Consider the following 20,070-nt stretch of genomic DNA (forward strand, 5'->3'; position numbering starts at 1 on the left):
AGGAAACGTTTCCAGGGCAACAGAAGTCTTGTTGTATTGGCATAGCAGCGGCCGGTTGGGTTCCGGCGTTGTTACTCCTCTCCTCCCGCCTCTCTTCCGTCAGCCGGGACTGGGGTTCCCCGGCTGGGCCCTCCCGAAATCAGCCCCTCCCGGGCCACAGCGCGCACCTACGGCAAGGAGGGAGGCTGGCGAGGACCCGCCCCGGGGAAAGGGAGCCAAGCCTGGGGAGGGCAGCAGAGGCCGCCCTGATTAGGTCCAGGGTGGCCAACTCGGACTGGGATTCTTGGTTAGATTGGTGGCCTGGCCTGTTGTCCAAATGTGGCCTGTTTAAATATCCCTGGTTCAAATCGGGTGCAAACCCAAAGCAGGAGTTTACTCAATCCTTCTCCTTCCCTTTGGTGGGGATCAGGCCCAGGACAGCAGCTCCTCCTGCCCTTTCTTCCACTAAAGGGAGCGGTCAGCAAGGGAGGCCTAGGATGCCAGGATAACTGCCCACCCCCATCACTCCCGAAGGATGCAGAAATGGTTTAGCCACGCCTGCTTCTCCACCAGGGTTCCTCCTCTGGGAATTCACCTCTAGCTTTTCTCCTCGGCTGACAGGCCTCCACGCATTTGCCCTGGCCTTCACCCACTTTACGACCTTTCTTGCCACTGTTGTTAAGCGAGTAGTGGCAGTTCTTAAGTAAGTCATATGGTTATTAAGTGAATCTGGCTTCCCTGTTGGTCAGGTTGCAAAAGGAGATCACGTGACTCTGGGACACAGAGACCGTCATAAGTAAGAGTCAGTTGCCAAGCATCTGAATTTGGATCACCTGACCATGGGGATGCTGCAACGGTCATTAAGTGTGAAAATTCACTTCACTGAACAGCTGTCTTGCTTTGCAACAGATATTCGAGGCTCAATGGTGGACATACAGTAAATCGAGGAGTACCCTTCCCCTCCCCTTACGAATGTGTCAATCACCAGTAATCCAGCAGGCCTTTGCTCTCAAATTCTCAATCTGACCCACAGTGATTGACATCCACTGTTGGACGATGAATTGAGTAAGATGCGCTGAAATTCACTTTAACAATGCTCTTGCTTAGCAACCAAAATTCTGGGCTCAATTGCTGTCATAAGTGGAGGACTATCTCTTCCTTTCTCAGCATGGCAGCCTTGCCTAGTAAATTCCTTCCCTTTTCTGGGAATTTCTCCTCTATGTTAGAGGCAGCAAAATAACCAAGATGATGTAAGGTCTGCTGGAGCAGGGGGTTGGGCTAGATGATTTCGATGGTCCCTTCAGCCCTGGATTGCTGTGCTGTTTCAAAGCAGCCCCTTAAACTGCATCTAGTGCCAGAGTTTGTGGTCCTTCCTTCCTCTCCTTTTTCTCCCTCCCTCCCTCCATCATATCTCATTCACTTTCCTTTCCCTCCTTCTCCCTTCCCTCCCTCCCTCTTTCTTTCTTTCTTTCTTTCTTTCTTTCTTTCTTGTTCTTTCTTTCTCCGTTCCCACCCTCTTTTTTTCTTTTTCTTTCTCTTTTTTTGCATCCCTTATCTCTCCTCTCTTTCTCTCTTTCTTTCTCTCTCTCTCTCCCTCCTCCTCCCTTCCCTTTGGATGAAGCCAGTGTACTTACCCCCCCCTTCTTCCCTTCGCTATCAGGGAGGTTCAGGAGAGCTTCCATCCCCTCCCCTTCCTTCTAACAAGCACCTGAGACTGTTTGGCTGCAACACCTCCCCACCCCCTGCGATCTATCGCACCAAGGCTTCTGGCATTGACAGATAGCTGATTGGTTGGTTGCTAACCGTCCCCAGGTTCCTCCTTGCAGCAGATCTACTCCCTCCCTCCCTCCCTCTTCCTTGGACTACTGACACAGCCCAACCCCCCCCCCCAGCCCTTTTCCTTTGCTTTTACCTTTTCTTGGAACAGCATCTGTCCCAGTTGTGCCTCCGCCATTTACTTTTTTGGGGGGGGGGTGTTTGATGGGGTTCAGAACATTCTCACCCCCAGGCTGTCCATTATCTTCCTTCTTAACTTTTAATCCTTTTATTCGTTTCAATTCCTTTTAGCACTTTTAAACTTGTATTACATTGTAAGCCACTCAGAGTCACTGCGTTATTGAGATGGGTGGCATAAAAATAAATAAATAAATAAAATAAGCTCTCCACTTCTTGGGTTGTTTTTTGACATGCTAACATTGAGCTTTTTGTTTTTGGACCTTTGCCCAGACATTCTTGGCAGCCTTAAGCAAAATGCCACTGTTACTTTTCCTTGTGACACTAACGGCCCACTTGCAAAATTCTTCTGCCTGGTTGCAAATCCACTTTCCTTTGACTGAACCGTTTCTTTGTGGTCAACCTCTCTGGCTTCTTCAGGTAAGTTATGAAATGGGTGTTAGCTAACTGCTAGTTCTAACAATGACTCTGCCAAGCTGACAAAGCAATTAAATTGGATCAGCTCTGGGTGAAGACAATTCATTGCTCATTTGCAAAAACCCATTAGTAATTTGCTAATAAATTAATAGGTCAGATCCTCAGTGGATTAGCTGCAGGTTCCCAATAGTCCTCAAGGGCAAAGGCTGTGTAAATGGCAGAGCAGTAGTAGAGGCAAGTAGAAACTTCAACCCCAGAGTTGGCTTTGAGCCCACCCTCCAGATGGAGGTCCTACCCAGGATCTCCGGGAAGCCTGCAGACTGGCACCCAGGGAGCTTCTGAAAGACGAGGGAGGCTGATGCTGCTCAGGAAAACATTTTATTGGAGAAGAGTGGCTGATGGGTGAGGTAGGAAGGCTCACCCTTCCCCCATCCCCCCAGGCAGAAACCACGGGAGCCTGGCTCTCTTCACCCTCTCACTTGGTGCGGTGGAAAGTGTTCGTGCCAACCCTACAATGAAGCAGGAGGGAGGAAAATTTCAAAATTCATGGTGGCATGCAGGGCCGGATTTAGATGAAAAGAGGCCCTAGGCTATTCCACTTATGGGGCCCTTTCACCTCCCATTTTTAAGTTTGTAAATTACATGAGAGATAATAAAATACATCATTACTGTGATATATATATCAATATATTAAATGAAACATGTTGTAATTGGTACTAACCTTTATAAAAAATGTGGCAAGGATAATAAATAAAAATAAAAGGCCCCTCTTGATCTTGAGGCCCTAGGTTGAAGCCTAGTTAGCCTATAGGAAAATCCGGCCCTGGACTGGCATGACTGCTGTCCCCCCAGACTGAGCATCCCCCCCCCCGCCCACATTCCCTCCTTCCGCCCAACGACTTTCAGAATGTTGCCAGACTGTGATGCCATCCAAGCCGCACTTCAACCATTCGCCAGTGAGAAGGACCTGAGGAACCTCCTCAAAAGCTCTGCTGGGGGAAGTGGTGGTAGGAACGGCTCTGCTGATGCAAGCCTCTCCCGCGGGAGCTGCCTAAGCGCCCCTGGGTGCTGAAACGGCTCTTGAAAGGACGGGGGCCATTAGGGCAGCCTTTCGCGGGGTGGGAGGAAAGAGAGGAAAAGAAGGGGCGCCCCAGGGAGACTCCCGGGGCCCTTCCAGTTAGGGGGCACAGCAGTTCAGCCCCTGCTTTTTCTTACTTGGTTGCTTTCCAGTCGTCTTTCCCGGAGGCCGCCGCCTCGCGCAGCAGCCAGACGGTCTTCAGCTGCTCCTTCCCGTCCTCAGCCAAGAAGCACTGGCCGGCAAAGACGGTGACGGACTCTGAGGGGGGAATCGGCCAGGGACTCCAGTGGGGAGGGGTACGTTTCCCCCAAAGACCCCCACTACCTTTAGGTTGGGAAAGTCTTTGGGCAGCTCCAGCTCATGGGGAGGGGGGCAATTAGTGACAGGATCTGGAAGAGGCAGATCTAAGGAAGGGGAGACCCACTAGATTCCCTCCCCCCCCCGTTCTATTTGCTTCCACCCCAAGTAGTGAGTGGCTTTACCAGAGAACTTCCAGTTGACGGTGAAGCCGAAGATGGGCTTGTCCCCCTGACGCTGGATGCCCGCCAGCGGGGATGGCTCGATGGGGTTGCGGGAGGACGAGACCGCCGTTTGGTAGACGCCGCTGAAGACCCCGCTGTTACTGACATTGCCGAACTGCACGATGGAGGTCAGGTCATTCGTCCAGTTGCCAGTCAGGACGCACTAAAGAGGGGGGGGGGCGGGGAAGCAGGTCACGGCGCTGGCCAAGGCCGGCTGCCCAAGAGGTAGCAAGTCTGGCAGCGCTGACACCATTTTCTCCGGGGATCTGAAAACTCCCGCTGCTCCCACGTGCCCGATCCCCTGGGTGGGCCCACGCCAGCGGGGGCTTTCCACGAGGGAGGCCGGGACCCTCTGCCCATCGCTCCGCATCTCACCTTCCGCATGGCGAAGCGCCCCGAGTTTTGAGCTTCGGCAGAGGTGCCGGAGCAGCCGATCAGGAGAGCGAGGAGCCACAACGCTGCTGTGCCTATCGCCATGGTGTCCTCCAGGACTCGAGACTTGCCAGCCCCGGCGGGACGGCCCCTTATAAAGCCCCGCTTGGGCTAGCGCTGGCTACACCCCACCCCCCATGCAGCTGCCGCCTCCCCATACTCCTCGCGGCAGGGAGGTGCAGGATCCCCGCCCGAGGGGACGGAGGCTTCTGGGAAATGGCTGGCACTCAAGAGGAGCACTGACCAGCACTTCGGCAGCAAGGGGGTGGGGGTGGGGGCTTCTTCTCGGACTCTCCACCGCGGCTGGCCCAACGCGGGCATCCTTCCTCGGCTGGCTCTCCATCGGCGCTCCTCTCCCGCCATTGGTCCGCTAGCACTCTAAACCCCGCCTCTTCATGCCTGGCATTTGACGGAGGGATCCTTTCCCAGGGACCTTTGGCTGCGTGGGACATTTAAACGCGCGTCCTGGCTGCCAATCTGCGCTCCGAGGGGTGGGCGGCCTCTGGAACACGAAGAGAGAGGACGTTGCTTTGATGTTCACGCAAGGAGAGGAGGGGTGTGGGTCAGGGTTTCTTCCTTCCCAGCCTTTCAGGAAGCTGCCCCCCCCCCATAACGAAAAGGTTAGTAATAAGCCAATCAGGCTTCCCTGCATGGTTGCACCCCCGTCCCGTCTTTTTCACCTCCCCCCACTTCGTCCAGGTTCCTCTGGAGAGAAAGGGCGAAAGGGGTGGGGTGGGGGTGGGAGCAGGTTTATGAGTGAGTGAATGAGAGAGCGCAGCGCTCCCCTTTTATAAAATGTCTATGGAGATTCTCCGTCCTCCAGGCCACTGTTGTCCCAAAGGGCCTTTTTCAAGAGGCATCTGGACTTTCTGGTTGTCTTTTGAAGACATTTCACTTCTCTTCCAAGATATTTCTTGCAGACAGCTGCTCATTTGCATCCTTTTGGAGACTCATAGAGGCCACTTGGAGGTTTGTCTGCGTCCTCAGGGTCACCTGAGTGTGCAAATGGGTGTGGAACCTTCTTGGAACTGCTGAAAGGACCATGTTGTAGACAGGAGATAGATGGTGCCATATCCCTCTGCCTCTCTTGAGGGAGGGCTTTCCAGTTTGTTCATAAATGGCCTCTTTGACCCCTCTTTCAAACCAGCTATCCTCTCTGTCCAAAATATGGACTTTGCAATCTTCAAAAGAGTGGCCTTTGTCTTTGAAATGCAGATGGACTGCTGAATCTTGTCTTGATGGGTTTGTTCTCCTATGTTTCGCCAATTCCAGAATAATGCCCAGTTCAAACACGGCTGTGTTCCCTCTGCCAAAATAGTCTTTTTGTCCTGTCCCAAGCAGAACAATGCAAAGTGCTCACCTAAAAAAAGTTCACCTAAGGAGCAGGAGGTGAGAAACGAAACGGGAGCTCTTCCCTCCTCATCAGTGTGAGGCTTGAGGGTCTCCACATCCCCCCCCCACACAGCAGCTTTGCTTTACAAAGACTTTTTCCTTATCTCACTTGCTCAAAAGTTCCCCAGGAATCAGCTCCTTCAGATTCCCTGCCTTCAATGGCAAAAGGTATCAAGATCTCTCCACTGTTCCTTTCTTGTTGAGCACCTAATGATCCTTGAGAAAAGATTGGCCCCTCCTCCTCCTCATTGTTCCATGACCCTCCAAGAACACCCGCATGCTGGCTCCCCACCCCACCCCGCCAGCCTCCATCTTGTCTCTGCCCTCTTGCCCTCTTCTCATAGGGCAGGCTTGGCAGAGGTGCCAGAGAAGCCAAGCAGGAAGGCGAGGAACACGGCCACTTCCCTCCTCTCACGTCTCCCTCCCTCAGCCGCCTCTTCTCCCAACCTACCTGGTTCTTTTGACTATATACTGTATGTTTTATTGATAACATTTTTCTTTAAAACCATAAAAAATGCCATGTCAATCTGAACAGTGTGTTGTTTGGGCAAAATTAATTTAGTCACTTTTGTCTGTCAGGACCTCTTCATTTTCCATTGTTGTGAAAACACTATTCTTGCTGCTGTTACTACATGCAAAATTAAATATGTATTCCCTTTATTATACTGTTCTGGTAGTATCACCAGCAGAAATAACCTATGCGAGAAGACATAATCTCCCAAGAGAAGTTCATCTCAGATTTGTCAAGAAGATGATAAGAGTTGAAATACTTTAAAAAGCAAGAGATGAACCTCTGCAACATAAAGGCAAAGAAATTGTGGTGTTGAAACAGGTGCCAAGAGAGTAAGAAACCTAAGAAGACAACATTAATTCTTGACAGGTCAGCTGGTTAAATACAATGTAAATTTTAGATGGCTGACAGATACCAGAGGGAATTTTGGTAACTTGGAATGACAAAAGTTATAGCTTGGACTCATTAGACAAAGCCTATGAATTCTATGAATGTCACTTTGGAACTACTGAAGAGCAGGGAAAGGGAGAGGAAGGTGAAAGTAAAGGACAAAGAGAACTAGCAGATGTGGAAAAGACTATACAGCAGGAAGAAAGTGAATCTGAGAAAACAGGACAAGCAGAACAAGGAGGAGCAAAAGTAAAGGAACAGAGAAAAATAAGATCAACTACTAGGACAATACGACCTATATACAAGTGAGAAGATGGAAGAAGAAATACAGAAGCTATCAATTAACATAAATGGATTGCATTCACCAACGAAAAGGGGAAAAAAACTTTCACAAAATTACAAAAATTAAAACTTAATCTGCTTCCAAGAAGTTCATATTCAAAAACAACATAGTAGACTTTTAGAATACCCCAAAATGGGAAAAATACACTTTTCCTTAGCAGAACAAAAGAAAAGGGGTGGTGGTCTTATATATAAAGGAAACAATAAACGTCAAGCAAATATACAAAGATTCAGAAGGGGGAATTTTGATGGTAATAATAAACCAAAAACAGGTACTTTTGATAGCATTATATGTGCCAAATAATAAGCAAGAAGAATTTTATGAACAACTCCACATGAAAATAACTGAAATGGATTATGAAAATATTTGTGTGTTGGGGACTTCAATGCAATTGTGGATGCAAAATTGGATTATAGAAGTAGGAAAGTAGGTAAAAAGGCACAGAAAACTCTCTCTAGGACCTTCTTTAAGATGATAGAAGAATTATCACTTCAAGATACATGGAGAGAAATGAACTTAGAGAAAAACCAATATACTGTACATCCTACTCAGATAGACGTCAATCATGGTCGAGAATAGATACGATATGGATGACCCCAGAATAAAGAACAAATGTACAGGAGATAGAAATTGAAGCAAATGTATTGGCAGATCACAACCCAATGAAAATAAAATGGAAAGGTCAAAGGAAAAAAATGAAATAGATGTTGAATCAAAACATATTAAATGATAAAGAGTTGATACAAATAATGGAGAAAGAAATCGACTTCTTTTTCAAGGAGAGTGAAAAAGACTTCACTACAAAATGTATGGGATACAGCAAAAGCATAGGTCTGGGGATTAGTGATCACTTATCCAGCAAAAAGGAATAAGGAGAAGAGGCAAACACAAAAGAGATTAGCGGAAGAACACAAAAGACTGGAAACAGAGTTACAGAAAGAACTGCAAAAAAGAAATTTAAAGAAACAAACGGGACTGATAAAACATAAACATGAATGGCTCTTGATCTCTCAGGATTTGTTCCAAGGCCCCCATCATCTTCTCAGCAATCTGGGTTTGGGCTTGAAAATAAATGTTTTTGCAGATTTAATTTTTAAAAAAAACATTTTCCAGGTCATTCTGTTACCTTATCATTTGTATTTTCTGTTTACTTTTTAAAACTTTAGCCGGGTGTTTTGAATAGCGCCCAGAGTCACTTGACAATAAGATGGGCAATGTATAAATTTAATAAAGAAATAAATAAACTACCCAGTAAGACATTCATTTCCAAATCATTCTCCTGGCCTGTCATTTGTAGTTCCACTTTCTCTATTTCCTCTATCCGGCCATTACTTCTTCCACTCTGAATTACCACAGCGGAAGAAGGAACGGCTACACAATTACCAGCTTTGGATGTGCTTATCAAAGGACAGGAAGATGGAATCCTAGAAGTTTATCACAAGGCCACCAACACTCCACGTATTCTTTTTTTTTAGTTTTTTTTAGTTTTTTCGAAAAAGTTTTATACAAACAGATTTTCCCCCTTTTTACCCCCCCCCCCCGCCATATAATGTAAATCACATACAAATACTGTACCCCCTCCCCTCCCCCCGTCTTAAAATAGATTTCCCATTCACATATTGTGCCCCCTCGCCTCCCAACAACCATAGTAGAAGTTTCTTTTAAAGGAACAATAGCCCAATAACCCCATCATCTAAATTAATTAAACATATATAGGTCATAATATAGGTTTCTCTTAAAGTAGCAATATCTCATTAATCCCATCTTCTAAATTTATTATGCATATATAGACCCACCTATTCCAAATAGCTGGCCTGGCTCAACCATAACTTCATAACGCTCCTGACAGGTTTTTTAATTGGTAATTTTTTATTTAATGGGATTTTAAATTGTGTTTTTTAATTGTCTTCACTTATTAATCTACCTCCTCCATGCACATGTATATGTCTTTGTTTTTTATGTATGTATGTTGTCTTTATCTGTATTTTATTTGCTTTGATTGTACGCCGCCCCGAGTCCTTCGGGAGAGGGTTGCAGCTAATCAAATAAAATTATTATTAAATTATTATTATTATTATTATTATTATTATTATTATTATATATTTCCCCACCCTCCACCCTAACCCTCCCCCACCTCCCAATCAAACCCACCCCCCTGGCTTTCGCTATATACCACAATTCCAAGCATCCCATATATTATTTACTCTGATCATCTGTCAAGAACCCAATCTAAACATTCTTACCTAAAGGCTATATAGTACTTCCTAGTCTGGTATTTATTCTGTATATAATCAATCCATTTTGCCCATTCCTGTGTATAATTCTCCTGCTTCTGACTTTTTAGGAAAGCTGAAATTTTTGCCATTTCGGCGAACCCCGCCACTTTCTGAATCCATTGATCAATTGTCGGTAAAAAATCTTTCTTCCAATGTTGCGCAATCAACAACCTAGCTGCTGTAACCATATACGGAACCAATTTTGTTTCCCCTTTGGTGAAATCCTTAACTATACCCAATAAAAACATTTGCGGAGTGAATTGTATTCTTTTCTTAAATACATTCTGCATAACCCACCATATTTTTATCCAAAAAGCTTTAACCTTGTTGCAAGTCCACCATACATGAAAAAAGGTAGCATCTAGACACCCGCATCTCCAACATTTTGGTTGAATATTTGGGTACATGCATGATAATTTTTTAGGATCTAAATACCATCTGTAAAACATTTTATAAAAGTTCTCCCTTAAATTCTGTGACTGTGTAAATTTAACATTCTGAACCCATATTTTTTCCCACGTGTCCAACATAACCGATTCACCAAAATTCTGAGCCCATTTAATCATACAATCCTTAACCAATTCACTTTCTTAGTCTCTTTCTAACAGTACATTATATATTCTTTTAACCTGTTTTGGGCCAGTCTCTTTTATCTGCTTAATCAGTTCCACTTCTTTATCCATAAAACCGACCCTACAATCTTCTTTCCATCTCTTCTGTAACTGTATATAATGTAACCAATTTAAAGTAATTCCTTCTTCCAACAGTTGTTCCAAAGTTTTCAACTGCCATTCGTCCCCATCAGCAATAAGCACGTCCTTGTATAAACACCCCCCGAGTGACTTAATATTTGTAATCCACATGGTGTCTGCAAGATCCAACCAAAGCGGTATTCCACGTATTCTGAGCTTCAACAGTAACCATCCTCCGTCACATAAATAGTTGCATCAGGACATTATACAGCAGGGTGACAACACACGGCAGCAGTCTGCAAGCAAAATGGGTGCCCACAGGCATTTATCCCAAGATGCCTACACAACAGGCTGGGGAGAGGAAGGAGGAAAGAAGGTACAAAACAGCTATTGTATATGGCACACCCTGCCATATATTAAAACATTTCAGAAGCAGAACAATATAGTTTCAAAGGTGTGGGGTATGGAAGCAGCAGGCAAGTGTGCAAAGCTTCATCTGTGCATGTGTGGGTTGCTCACACAAAGCCACCCCCCCGCCATCCGTGGAAGATAATTTCTTTTTTGAAACTGGTCCCTGGAGCTAGAAAGGTTGGGGACTGCTGTGCAAGTGGGCCTCACTTACCACCCAGAGGCTAACCATGTAAGGACAAATTGTGCACTACAAAGATCATTTGGAGATGGGGGGAATTGTGAATGTAATTTACCAGATCCCCTGCATGTATTGCCCCTCTGACTATGTAGGGCAGATGGGGAGGAAGCCAACTACTACATTGCAAGAACACGAGCGAGTGGTCAGAGAAAGAGACCCAAACTCATTGGTAGCCTCACATTGCAATGAACAGGGACATGCATTCAATTTCACAGCTGCTACGGTTGTTGGCCATGTAGGGACAAAAATAGCCAGATAAATTTTTGAAGAGTGGGAAATGGGCCCCTTGTCAGTGAGTAGGAGTGCTGATTTACCACCCACCTACCAGTGAGAAGGCACAAGGAAAACAATTAACGATTTAATAATCAGCCATCAACACCCTAATTAACAACTAAAAGCTACACACAAGCAGCAAACATATAAATACAATGCATAGAACAGCCCAGTACACATATTCTGGAGAGATAGAATTTCCCTGAGGATGAGCTCCAGAACGACCTCAAGGCTTGGAAGAATACACTTTTGGTCTCAGTGGCCGACTCAGATTGGGTCCTGAAACATTATTCTGGGATACCTGTATTTGCCTTCATTCACGATAAAATGTGTTGCTCCAATAGTGGGTTCCTACCGGTTTGGCTGAGTTCGGCCGAACTGGTAGTAGCTTGGTGGCCTGGTTGCTGAAATCGGCAGTGATCCAGGCCTGCCACGCCTCCGAACTGGTTCTCTCGGCACCATTTTGTTTTTGGCTTCTGCGCATGCACAGAGCAATTTTTGCATACGCAGAGCAAAAGCAATTTGCGGTATGTCCCAGGTCTCCTCCGGGGGTGACTGCATCAAGGCGGGACCACTCAGGGGAAATGAAGACAAAACACACGGTTTTTCCTCGGGGCGAGTGGGCCCAGAATGAATTCTGGACCCCCCTTTTATTAGCAGCGTATGCGGAAACAAAAGCATTCTGAATTATCATTGGTTACATACAATACATTTGCCTGTCACTCAAGCGGTGCTTTTTGGTGTTAGTATCAGCTTGGACTATATGTTCCCTAGGCTGCTTTAGCCTGGAAAGTCTCCGTTGTACATTGTTCTATTTTGCAGACACAGCTTTCTAGATAGGGCCCTCCCAGTGGGCATCCAGCTCAACCCGCATTCAATACTCAATTTATTTCAGTCCCAAATTCCATATATGTGTTCCAATCAGGAAAACTGATCTGCACATATACCATGGCGACCTCATTCCCACACAATTACGTAGGACAAGAGGGCAGAAGACTGACCAGAGCATATCTGCGAACACCAACTAGAATCAGAAGACATGAAGAAGAAGAAACTTCTCAATGTCACAGCACATGGACAGATTTAAACATTGTTTCAAGTGGGAAACTGTGAGCATCCTAGACCAAACCAAGTCCAAGAACACTAGAGAATCCCTGGAAGCCTGGCACCAACAGGCACATAGATCATAGAATAACGGGGTTGGAAGGAACATTGAAGGTCTTCTAGTCTAGCCCTCTGCTCAAGCAGGAAACTCTATACCATTTCAGACACGTGGCTGCCCAGTTTCTTCTTGAAAACCTCCAGTGATGAAGCACCCACAACCTCTGGAAGCAAACTGTTCCACTGGTGAATTGTTCTCATTGCCAGGAAATTTCTCCTTATTTCCAGGTTGTTTCTCTGCGACCATATCACAGACCTACTCTTTGTTAGACTAGACATATCTAGTTCCCTCAACCGTTCATCATATGGTGCATAGAGATAAACAGCACTTACATACCATTCAGAAAACACAATCAAAAAGCCACAAAAGAAAAAAAAAGGCCCAAATACCCCCCCTACCAGCAATCAACACCCAGTTGAGCTGAAATTAGCACTAAAATTAACATTAGACCAGCAGTCAAGAAGTAAACAATACTCAAGGAACTACCAACACAGACAAACAATTGAGCAGAAAGCACTTAGCAAGATTAGCACGCAGCCTAATCAAGGAACCACCAGGAGCCCTCCCACCAGCAGCAGGGCAAACCCCCCTCCCCTCCCCTCCCCACACATAAACAGAGAGCGAAGGGCCTTCCTTTCTAGCACTGATGGTGATTCCTAGTTTGGGTAATGAAATGTGTGCAAGAAATCAAACAAGCCAGTGGTGGGTTCCGGATCCCGGTGCAACCGGTACGGTGCACCTGGGCCCAGCATCACCCACACGCACACATGTAGCATGCGCGCACATACATCCTTGCCTCCACGACGCTCCAGCTGCTCGGTGGAGCATTGCGTAGGCGACGTACATTCCGTGCGCGTAAGCCCCAAAGAGCCCAAGTACAGGTAAGGAGCTCGGGTGGGCGGGTGGGCCCTCCGGAGCACCATACCGGAATGGTACCTGGTGCTCCCAGCAGGCACCGGTATGCCCGTACTGGGGCGTACTTCCTGCAACCCACCACTGAAACGAGCTCAAAGGACCCCGCAAGCAGATGTCCTTACTGACACTGTTGATATGGTAGTTACCAACTTCTGGCTCCATTTTTTTCAAAAATTTGAAGAATATTTCAAATAATTTCCAATATTGTTATAATATTTTGTATCATCCTCAGACTTCTATTTTCCCCCCGTCTGCTTAGAATCCTTAGTCCCCCCCCTACTGTCTGGTTTCTGAAATCATTGCTTACAACAAAAGCAAGTGCCAGGATAACCAAAATAAATCTATTTCCCATGAGAATTGTTTACTTTTTGTAAAAGTTATTTACTAATTCCAAAAGTTAGTAGTAGTAATATTCAATATTCAAATTTACCTGGATGCTTAATTCATTTATAGCTTACATGAAAATCTTAAATGTTTACAGTTTATTTCAAATTCTTTTACTTCTTGGGCTTGTAAATGTTGTTTTGTTCAGAGTTGAAAATAAACTCACTGGATGAAGACTATTCAAGTCTGTCATTCCACCATTCGTGTGTTTTTTCCTGCCGAAGTGACTTTTCTCACCACTGACCTGCATCTTGTGGGATAGAGCCCAACGCTCAAGTTTGCCAAGATCTTTCTGGATCTTGAGCCCATGTTCCAAAGTGTTGCCTAGTCCCCCAAACTTGGTGTCAACTGCATTTTTGATGAGCTTCCCTTCAATTCCTTCATCTCCTGTAAATCAGAATTTCCCAATGTTTCTGGCTTTGAGAATTGGTGGGGGGGGGGGAAGTAACTGGTGAGCAGTCCGCACGTACATGCACTTCATTTGCACAAGTGGCATGCATGCACACCTGCCGCTCACACAAAGGAGTGCACATGCATGTGCTTGCCTGCTGATCACGCAAGTGAGGATGTGCGCACATGCTTGCCAGTCGTGGGCTGGTTGCAATCCCCTCCCAGCCCACAGGCTGGGGACCCCCGATCTAAATCATTGATGAAGATGCTGAAGAGCACTGGGCAAATTGAGGAGCCTCTCTCCATGCAGATGCAGTTCCATTCAGGGCCACAGGCTGAGTGCAGCTGGTCGGTGAATTTCAGGCTCATCCGGTGGTTGCAAAAAAAGTTAAGTATAAAAAGTGGAAGGGGGGGGGGGGGAAACAAAACTAAGGCAGAATATCAGCAAATAGCCCGAGCCTGTAAAGATGAAGTGAGGAAAGCTAAGGCTCACAATGAAGAAAGGCTTGCCACAAAAGTAAAAATTAACAAAAAAAGCTTCTTCCAACATGTTAAAAACAAGAAAAAAGTTAAGGAAACAATTGGTCCATTGCTAGGAGAAAGTGGCAAGAAGGTGACAAGCAACAGGGAGAAAGCAGAACTATTTAACTCATGTTTTGCATCTGTCTTTACACAAAGGGATAAAACAGTCCAACCTATCAAAAGCAGCACCACAAAAATCAGATTAGGAACACAAATTGAAATAGGGAAGAAAATGGTAAGTGAGCACCTGTCTACCCTAGACGAGTTCAAATCACCAGGACCGGATGGATTACACCCCAGGGTTCTGAAGGAACTAGCAGACGAGATCTCAGAACCACTGAATTATATCTTTCAGAGATCCTGGAACACCGGGGAACTACCAGAGGACTGGAAAAGAGCTGATATGGTTCCCATCTTCAAAAAAGGGAAAAAAATAGATCCAGGAAACTACAGACCTATCAGCCTGACCTCAATACCATGTTAATAGTTGTTTCAGCCGTTCCGCCTTTACTGCCCCAGCTATCAGCAAGCAATTAGCTTTCGTTTTCTGTAGGTTTTCAGCTATAAATCAACGCCATTTTGAATCCTTTGTTCTAAGCCCACGCCTCTCAAACTCAGCAGTAGCGTTCCTTTTCAAAAAAAATTTCCCCCAATTAAAACTTACAATACTTGCAAAAGTCTTCCTTCCTTCCTTCCTTCCTTCCTTCCTTCCTTCCTTCCTTCCTTCCTTCCTTCCTTCCTTCTTGAGATGTCGTTAGAAGTTAAGGCTGCTCCCAGCGACTGGTTCTGCTTGTAGCAGAAGTTATCAAAAGACAGGAGAATACAACAACTGCAAGGGGGGGCAGACCTCGTCGCACTCCAGAGGCTATAAATCCTCCTGGAGGGCTACACGAGAGGCTCAACCCGACAGCTGAATCTCTCCCTCATAAATTCCAAGAATTTAAGAGTGTCCAAGGTGTTAAAGATCGTAAAAAAACACCTCTACTGTCTATTGATCTGACAAGCTCAAAAAAAGCCTGCCGACGGCGCCAAGGAACAACCCGGAAGTCCCATTTTCTTCCCTATTTCAATTTGTGTTCCTAATCTGATTTTTGTGGTGCTGTTTAGATTGATAGATGATCAGAGTAAATAATATATGGGATGTTTGGAATTGTTAGAGTGGTATATAGTGGAAGTCAGTGACGTGCGGTGAGGTTTATGGCTGGTGAGGCTGGTGACGTCATCAGGAAGGCGGAGAATGAGAACACGTGTGCAAGAGGCTGAGGCAGCTTCAGCCTCCTGCACCCATGCTCCCATTCTCCGCCTTCCTGAGTCAACATGAAGGGGACCGCGGAGCGCGAGCTGGCAGAGCACACTCCGCAGTCCCCTTCATGTTGACTCAGGAAGGCAGGGAATCGGACCACGTATGCCTTTTCCCTTTTCCCTTTTTTTTCTTTTCATGATGAGAGCGGTGAGGCTCTGCCTCCCCTGCCTCCCCTGACCGCACGTCCCTGGTGGAAGTCAGGGGGGGTGGGTTTGTGTGGGAGGTGGGGGAGGGTTAGGGTGGAGGGCGGGGCAATATATATGTATGAATAAATTAGAAGATGGGATTAACGAAACATTGTTATTTTAGGAGAAATTTATATTAAGAGTTATAGATGTCAAATTAGCTTAGAAAATGGGATCAATGTGCTATTATTAATCTAAGAGAAATTTATATTGTGTTTGTTGGGAGGAGAGGGGCTACAATTCGAGTAATTTACTTTAAGACGGGGGGAGGGGAGGGGGCAAAGTATTTGGTATAATATTTGAATGTGAATTTTTGCGGGGGAGTTGGGGGGGCATAACATTTGTATGAGATTTACATTGTATGGCGGGGGGGGTGAAAAGGGGGAAAATCTGTTTGTACAAAACTCTTTTAATTAAAAAAAAAAAAGAAATAGGGAAGAAAATGGTAAGTGAGCAGCTGTCTACCCTAGACGAGTTCAAATCACCAGGACCGGATGGATCACACCCCAGGGTTCTGAAGGAACCTGACTTCAATACCAGGAAAGATTCTGGAAAAAATAATCAAGCAACGAATTTGCGAACACCAAGAAGCAAACAAAGTAATAGCCAAAAGCCAACATGGATTTGTTAAAAACAGATCATGCCAGACTAATCTTATTGCATTCTTTGGTAATGTGACAAAATTAGTGGACCAGAGGAATGCCGTTGATATAGTTTACTTGGACTCCAGTAAGGCTTTTGATAAGGTAGACCATAACCTACTACTAGATAAAGTAGAAGAATGTGGGTTAGACAGCATCACCACCAGATAGATACGTAACTGGCTGACCAACCGCACTCAACGTGTAGTTCTCAATGGAACTGCATCTACATGGAGGGAGGTATGCAGTGGAGTACCCCAAGGCTCTGTTTTGGGCCCAGGACTCTTCAACATCTTCATCAATGATTTGGATGAGGGAATAAATGGGGAACTCATCAAATTTGCAGATGACACCAAGCTGGCAGGAATAGCCAACACTCCAGAAGATAGGCTTAAGGTACAGAAGGATCTTGACAAACTTGAACATTGGGCACTATCTAATAAAACGAAATTCAATGGTGAAAAGAGTAAGGTTCTACATTTAGGCAACAAAAACGGAATGCACAGGTACAGTATAGACAATACCTTGCTCAGTAGTAGTAACTGTGAAAGGGATCTTGGAGTCCTAGTGGATAACCATTTAAATATGAGCCAGCAGTGTGCAGCAGCTGCCAAAAAAGCCAACACAGTCCTAGGCTGCATCAACAGAGGGATAGAATTAAGATCATGTGAAGTGTTAATACCACTTTATAATGCCCTGGTAAGGCCACACTTTGAATACTGCATTCAGTTCTGGTCGCCGCGATGTAGAAAAGATGTGGAGACTCTAGAAAGAGTGCAGAGAAGAGCAACAAAGATGATTAGGGGACTGGAGACTAAAACATATGAAGAACGGTTGCAGGAACTGGGTATGTCTAGTTTAATGAAAAGAAGGACTAGGGGAGACATGATAGCAGTGTTCCAATATCTCAGGGGTTGCCACAAAGAAGAGGGAGTCAAACTATTCTCCAAGGCACCTGAGGGTAGAACAAGAAGCAATGGGTGGAAACTAATCAAGGAGAGAAGCAACTTAGAACTGAGGAGAAACTTCCTGACAGTTAGAACAATTAATCAGTGGAACAGCTTGCCTCCAGAAGTTGTGAATGCCCCAACACTGGAAGTCTTTAAGAAGATGTTGGATAGCCATTTGTCTGAAATGGTATAGGGTTTCCTGCCTAGGCAGGGGTTGGACTAGAAGACCTCCAAGGTCCCTTCCAACTCTACTATTGTATTGTATTGTATTGTATTGTATATCTGCCCCACCTTCTTCTATCTTACCAAGAACTAGAGAGAAGTTCCCTGAGGATGGGCTCCAGCAAGCTCGGAAGACAAAACCTCCAGTCCCGGTGACTGAGCTAATTGGCTCCCAGGCTGTGCTCTTCTTCATCAGGTCCCTTACTGAAATCTAAATGGCTTAGGCCCAGGGTACTTGCGAGACCACCTACAGCCACCAGTAGCCTCCCACCGTCCAGTGCGATCCCACAGAGTTGGCCTCCTCAGGGTCCCGTCGGCCAGACAGTGTCGGCTAGCGACCCCCCAGAGCAGGGGTGGCGAACACGCGGCTCGCGGCCAAAATAAATGAGGCTCTTTGCCTCTTACCATTATTTAGTTTACTGTGGCTCGGATCGCGCGCTAAACCCGGAAGTACGGTCGACGTGACGCTTGCCTGCAGTCCACCAGCTCTCCACCAGTACTTCCGGGTGTAGCTCAACAGCGCCCTCTGCTGCGCCCAAAAAAATAATGCTTCAAAGTCTAGCACAGTTGCTGCAGGATTCCGGTGAGGTTCTAATGATTGCTCAAATTAATAATAATGGTTGCATATTGAAGCTCTGGGTTCAGGAGCAGCAGAGTTTTAAATAGGAGAAAACATTTAATTGAATTTCCATGGTTAGTATATTTCCCAAAATTCTACGAGTGTTTTTTTCACAGCCTGTAATTGTAATAGATATCAAAGATAATCCAAACTCATATATATATTATAATACATATATTAGGTTAAAGGAAGATAATATTAGGACCAGGCTTTACCCATGTATAGGTTGTACTCGATTTACAATCACAATCTCGTCACTGAGCAAAGCAGTCATTAAGCGAGATATGTGACTGCTTTGTTTAATGACTGCAAGTGTGGCATTCCTGGTTGTGGTCATCAAGTAATCTTGTAGGTTGTTAGGTGGACAGAGATTCCACTTATTTATGGATTTAAAAGTTATACAGCAGCTCTAATGGGTTTATAAAAATTTATAACAAAAAACACCTGACTGAGCATGTTATATTATGTGTTTAATATATTATTGTTAAAATTATATGCTTTTGTGTGAGTGTTTGTCTGTTTTGGCAGGTCACTGCGTGGTGTGGCTCTCTGATTCTCACAGTTTAAAATTTTGGCTCTTTTTGTCGAACTTGTTCGCCACCCCTGCCCCAGAGGGAGAGCCTTCTCTGTGGGAGTGCCTTCCCTTTGGAATGAGCTACTCCCGGAGCTTTGCATAATCCCCGACCTTCGGTCCTTCCGACGCGCCCTAAAAAGTTGGCTTTTCCAGCAAACCAGCCTGGCCTGTTAATTTTATTTAATTTTATCCAATTTTTAAAATGTTAGTGTTATATTAATTCGGTTTGTTTCTTGGATTGTTTCTCATTTTCTTTTAAGTTTTGTAATATGTGTTTTTTAATGCTGTACGCTGCCCTGAGTCCTTTGGGAGAAGGGCGGCATATAAATCCAATAAAACAAAACAAACAAACAATCAGTATACTCTACTGACATCATTTTCTTGGCCCACTTTAAAAACAATTTATATCTAAATACTAGTAAGAGAAAGGAGAGGGTGCTAGATTTTCGGAAGCACAGAGAGGAGGAACCTTCCCCACTGTATATGGAGGGGGGCTGTGTGGAGAGGGTTTCCTCTTTTAAATTCTTGGGAGTGCTTATTAGTCAAGATCTCACCTGGAAAAACAACACGTCTCTGGTGATTGGAAAGGCCCAACAGAGACTTCATTTCCTTAGAGTCCTGCGAAAAAATCAGGTGGAACAACAGCTGATGAACTCTTTCTATTGGTCCACCATAGACAGTGTCCTCACATATTGCATTATAGTATGGTACGCTGGTTTAACAGCTGCAGGCAGGAAGGCCCTACAGAGGGGGATCAATTCGGCAGAAGAAACCATTGGTTGCCCTCTGACACCACTGGATGACATCACCAGGTCTCGCTGCTTTAGCAGAGTAAGGAAAATACTCAGAGATGATTCATACCCTGGTCAGTGTCTCTTTGCACTTCTACCATCGGGCAGAAGGCATCAAAGTATGGCCAGTTGAACAAATAGGTTTAAAGATAGTTACTATCCTTGGGCTGTCAGACTTTTAAATACAACCACAATCACTCCATGCAGATGCGGAAACGAATGACTAGTTTTTTCTTTTTCTTTCTTTTTTCGTTTCCGCTATAATTTTGCACCAGTGAGGCTAAAACCAATTTTGTTGTATTTATTTTGCACAATGACAATAAAGACTATACTATTTACTCACAATAAGATTGATACTGGAGATGGAAGTTTCCCTCCTCAGACTGGGAAGACTGGGGTGATAAAACAGGATAGTTTCCTTGCCACTTCCAGGAAATCCGAGTTTCTCTGCTGTCCACCAGGGCAGTGTGATTGACGGAATTATGGGCTGGCATGACATCACCGTT

At 45.3% G+C, this 20,070-nt stretch overlaps 1 protein-coding gene across 2 annotated transcripts; it reads right to left on the reverse strand.

Moving 5' to 3' along the window:
• Positions 1-2,719: 2,719 nt before the first annotated feature.
• On the reverse strand, positions 2,720-4,895 carry LOC309388124 (avidin-like). Of its 2 annotated transcripts, none has more exons than XM_081945161.1 (4): positions 4,625-4,895; positions 3,910-4,111; positions 3,565-3,685; positions 2,720-2,858 (listed from the first exon to the last, which is right to left on the reverse strand). In XM_081945161.1, the coding sequence occupies exons 1-4, from the start codon at positions 4,721-4,723 to the stop codon at positions 2,825-2,827; spliced, it is 456 nt and encodes a 151-aa protein (XP_081801287.1). In that variant the 5' UTR covers positions 4,724-4,895; the 3' UTR covers positions 2,720-2,824. The 2 variants fall into 2 exon arrangements, with proteins under 2 accessions (XP_081801287.1, XP_081801286.1); XM_081945160.1 differs by lacking the exon at positions 4,625-4,895 and adding an exon at positions 4,324-4,599.
• Positions 4,896-20,070: the final 15,175 nt, after the last annotated feature.

This window comes from Natrix helvetica, assembly GCF_964273705.1.
Source record: "Natrix helvetica genome assembly, chromosome: 2".
Lineage (NCBI taxonomy): Eukaryota > Metazoa > Chordata > Lepidosauria > Squamata > Natricidae > Natrix > Natrix helvetica.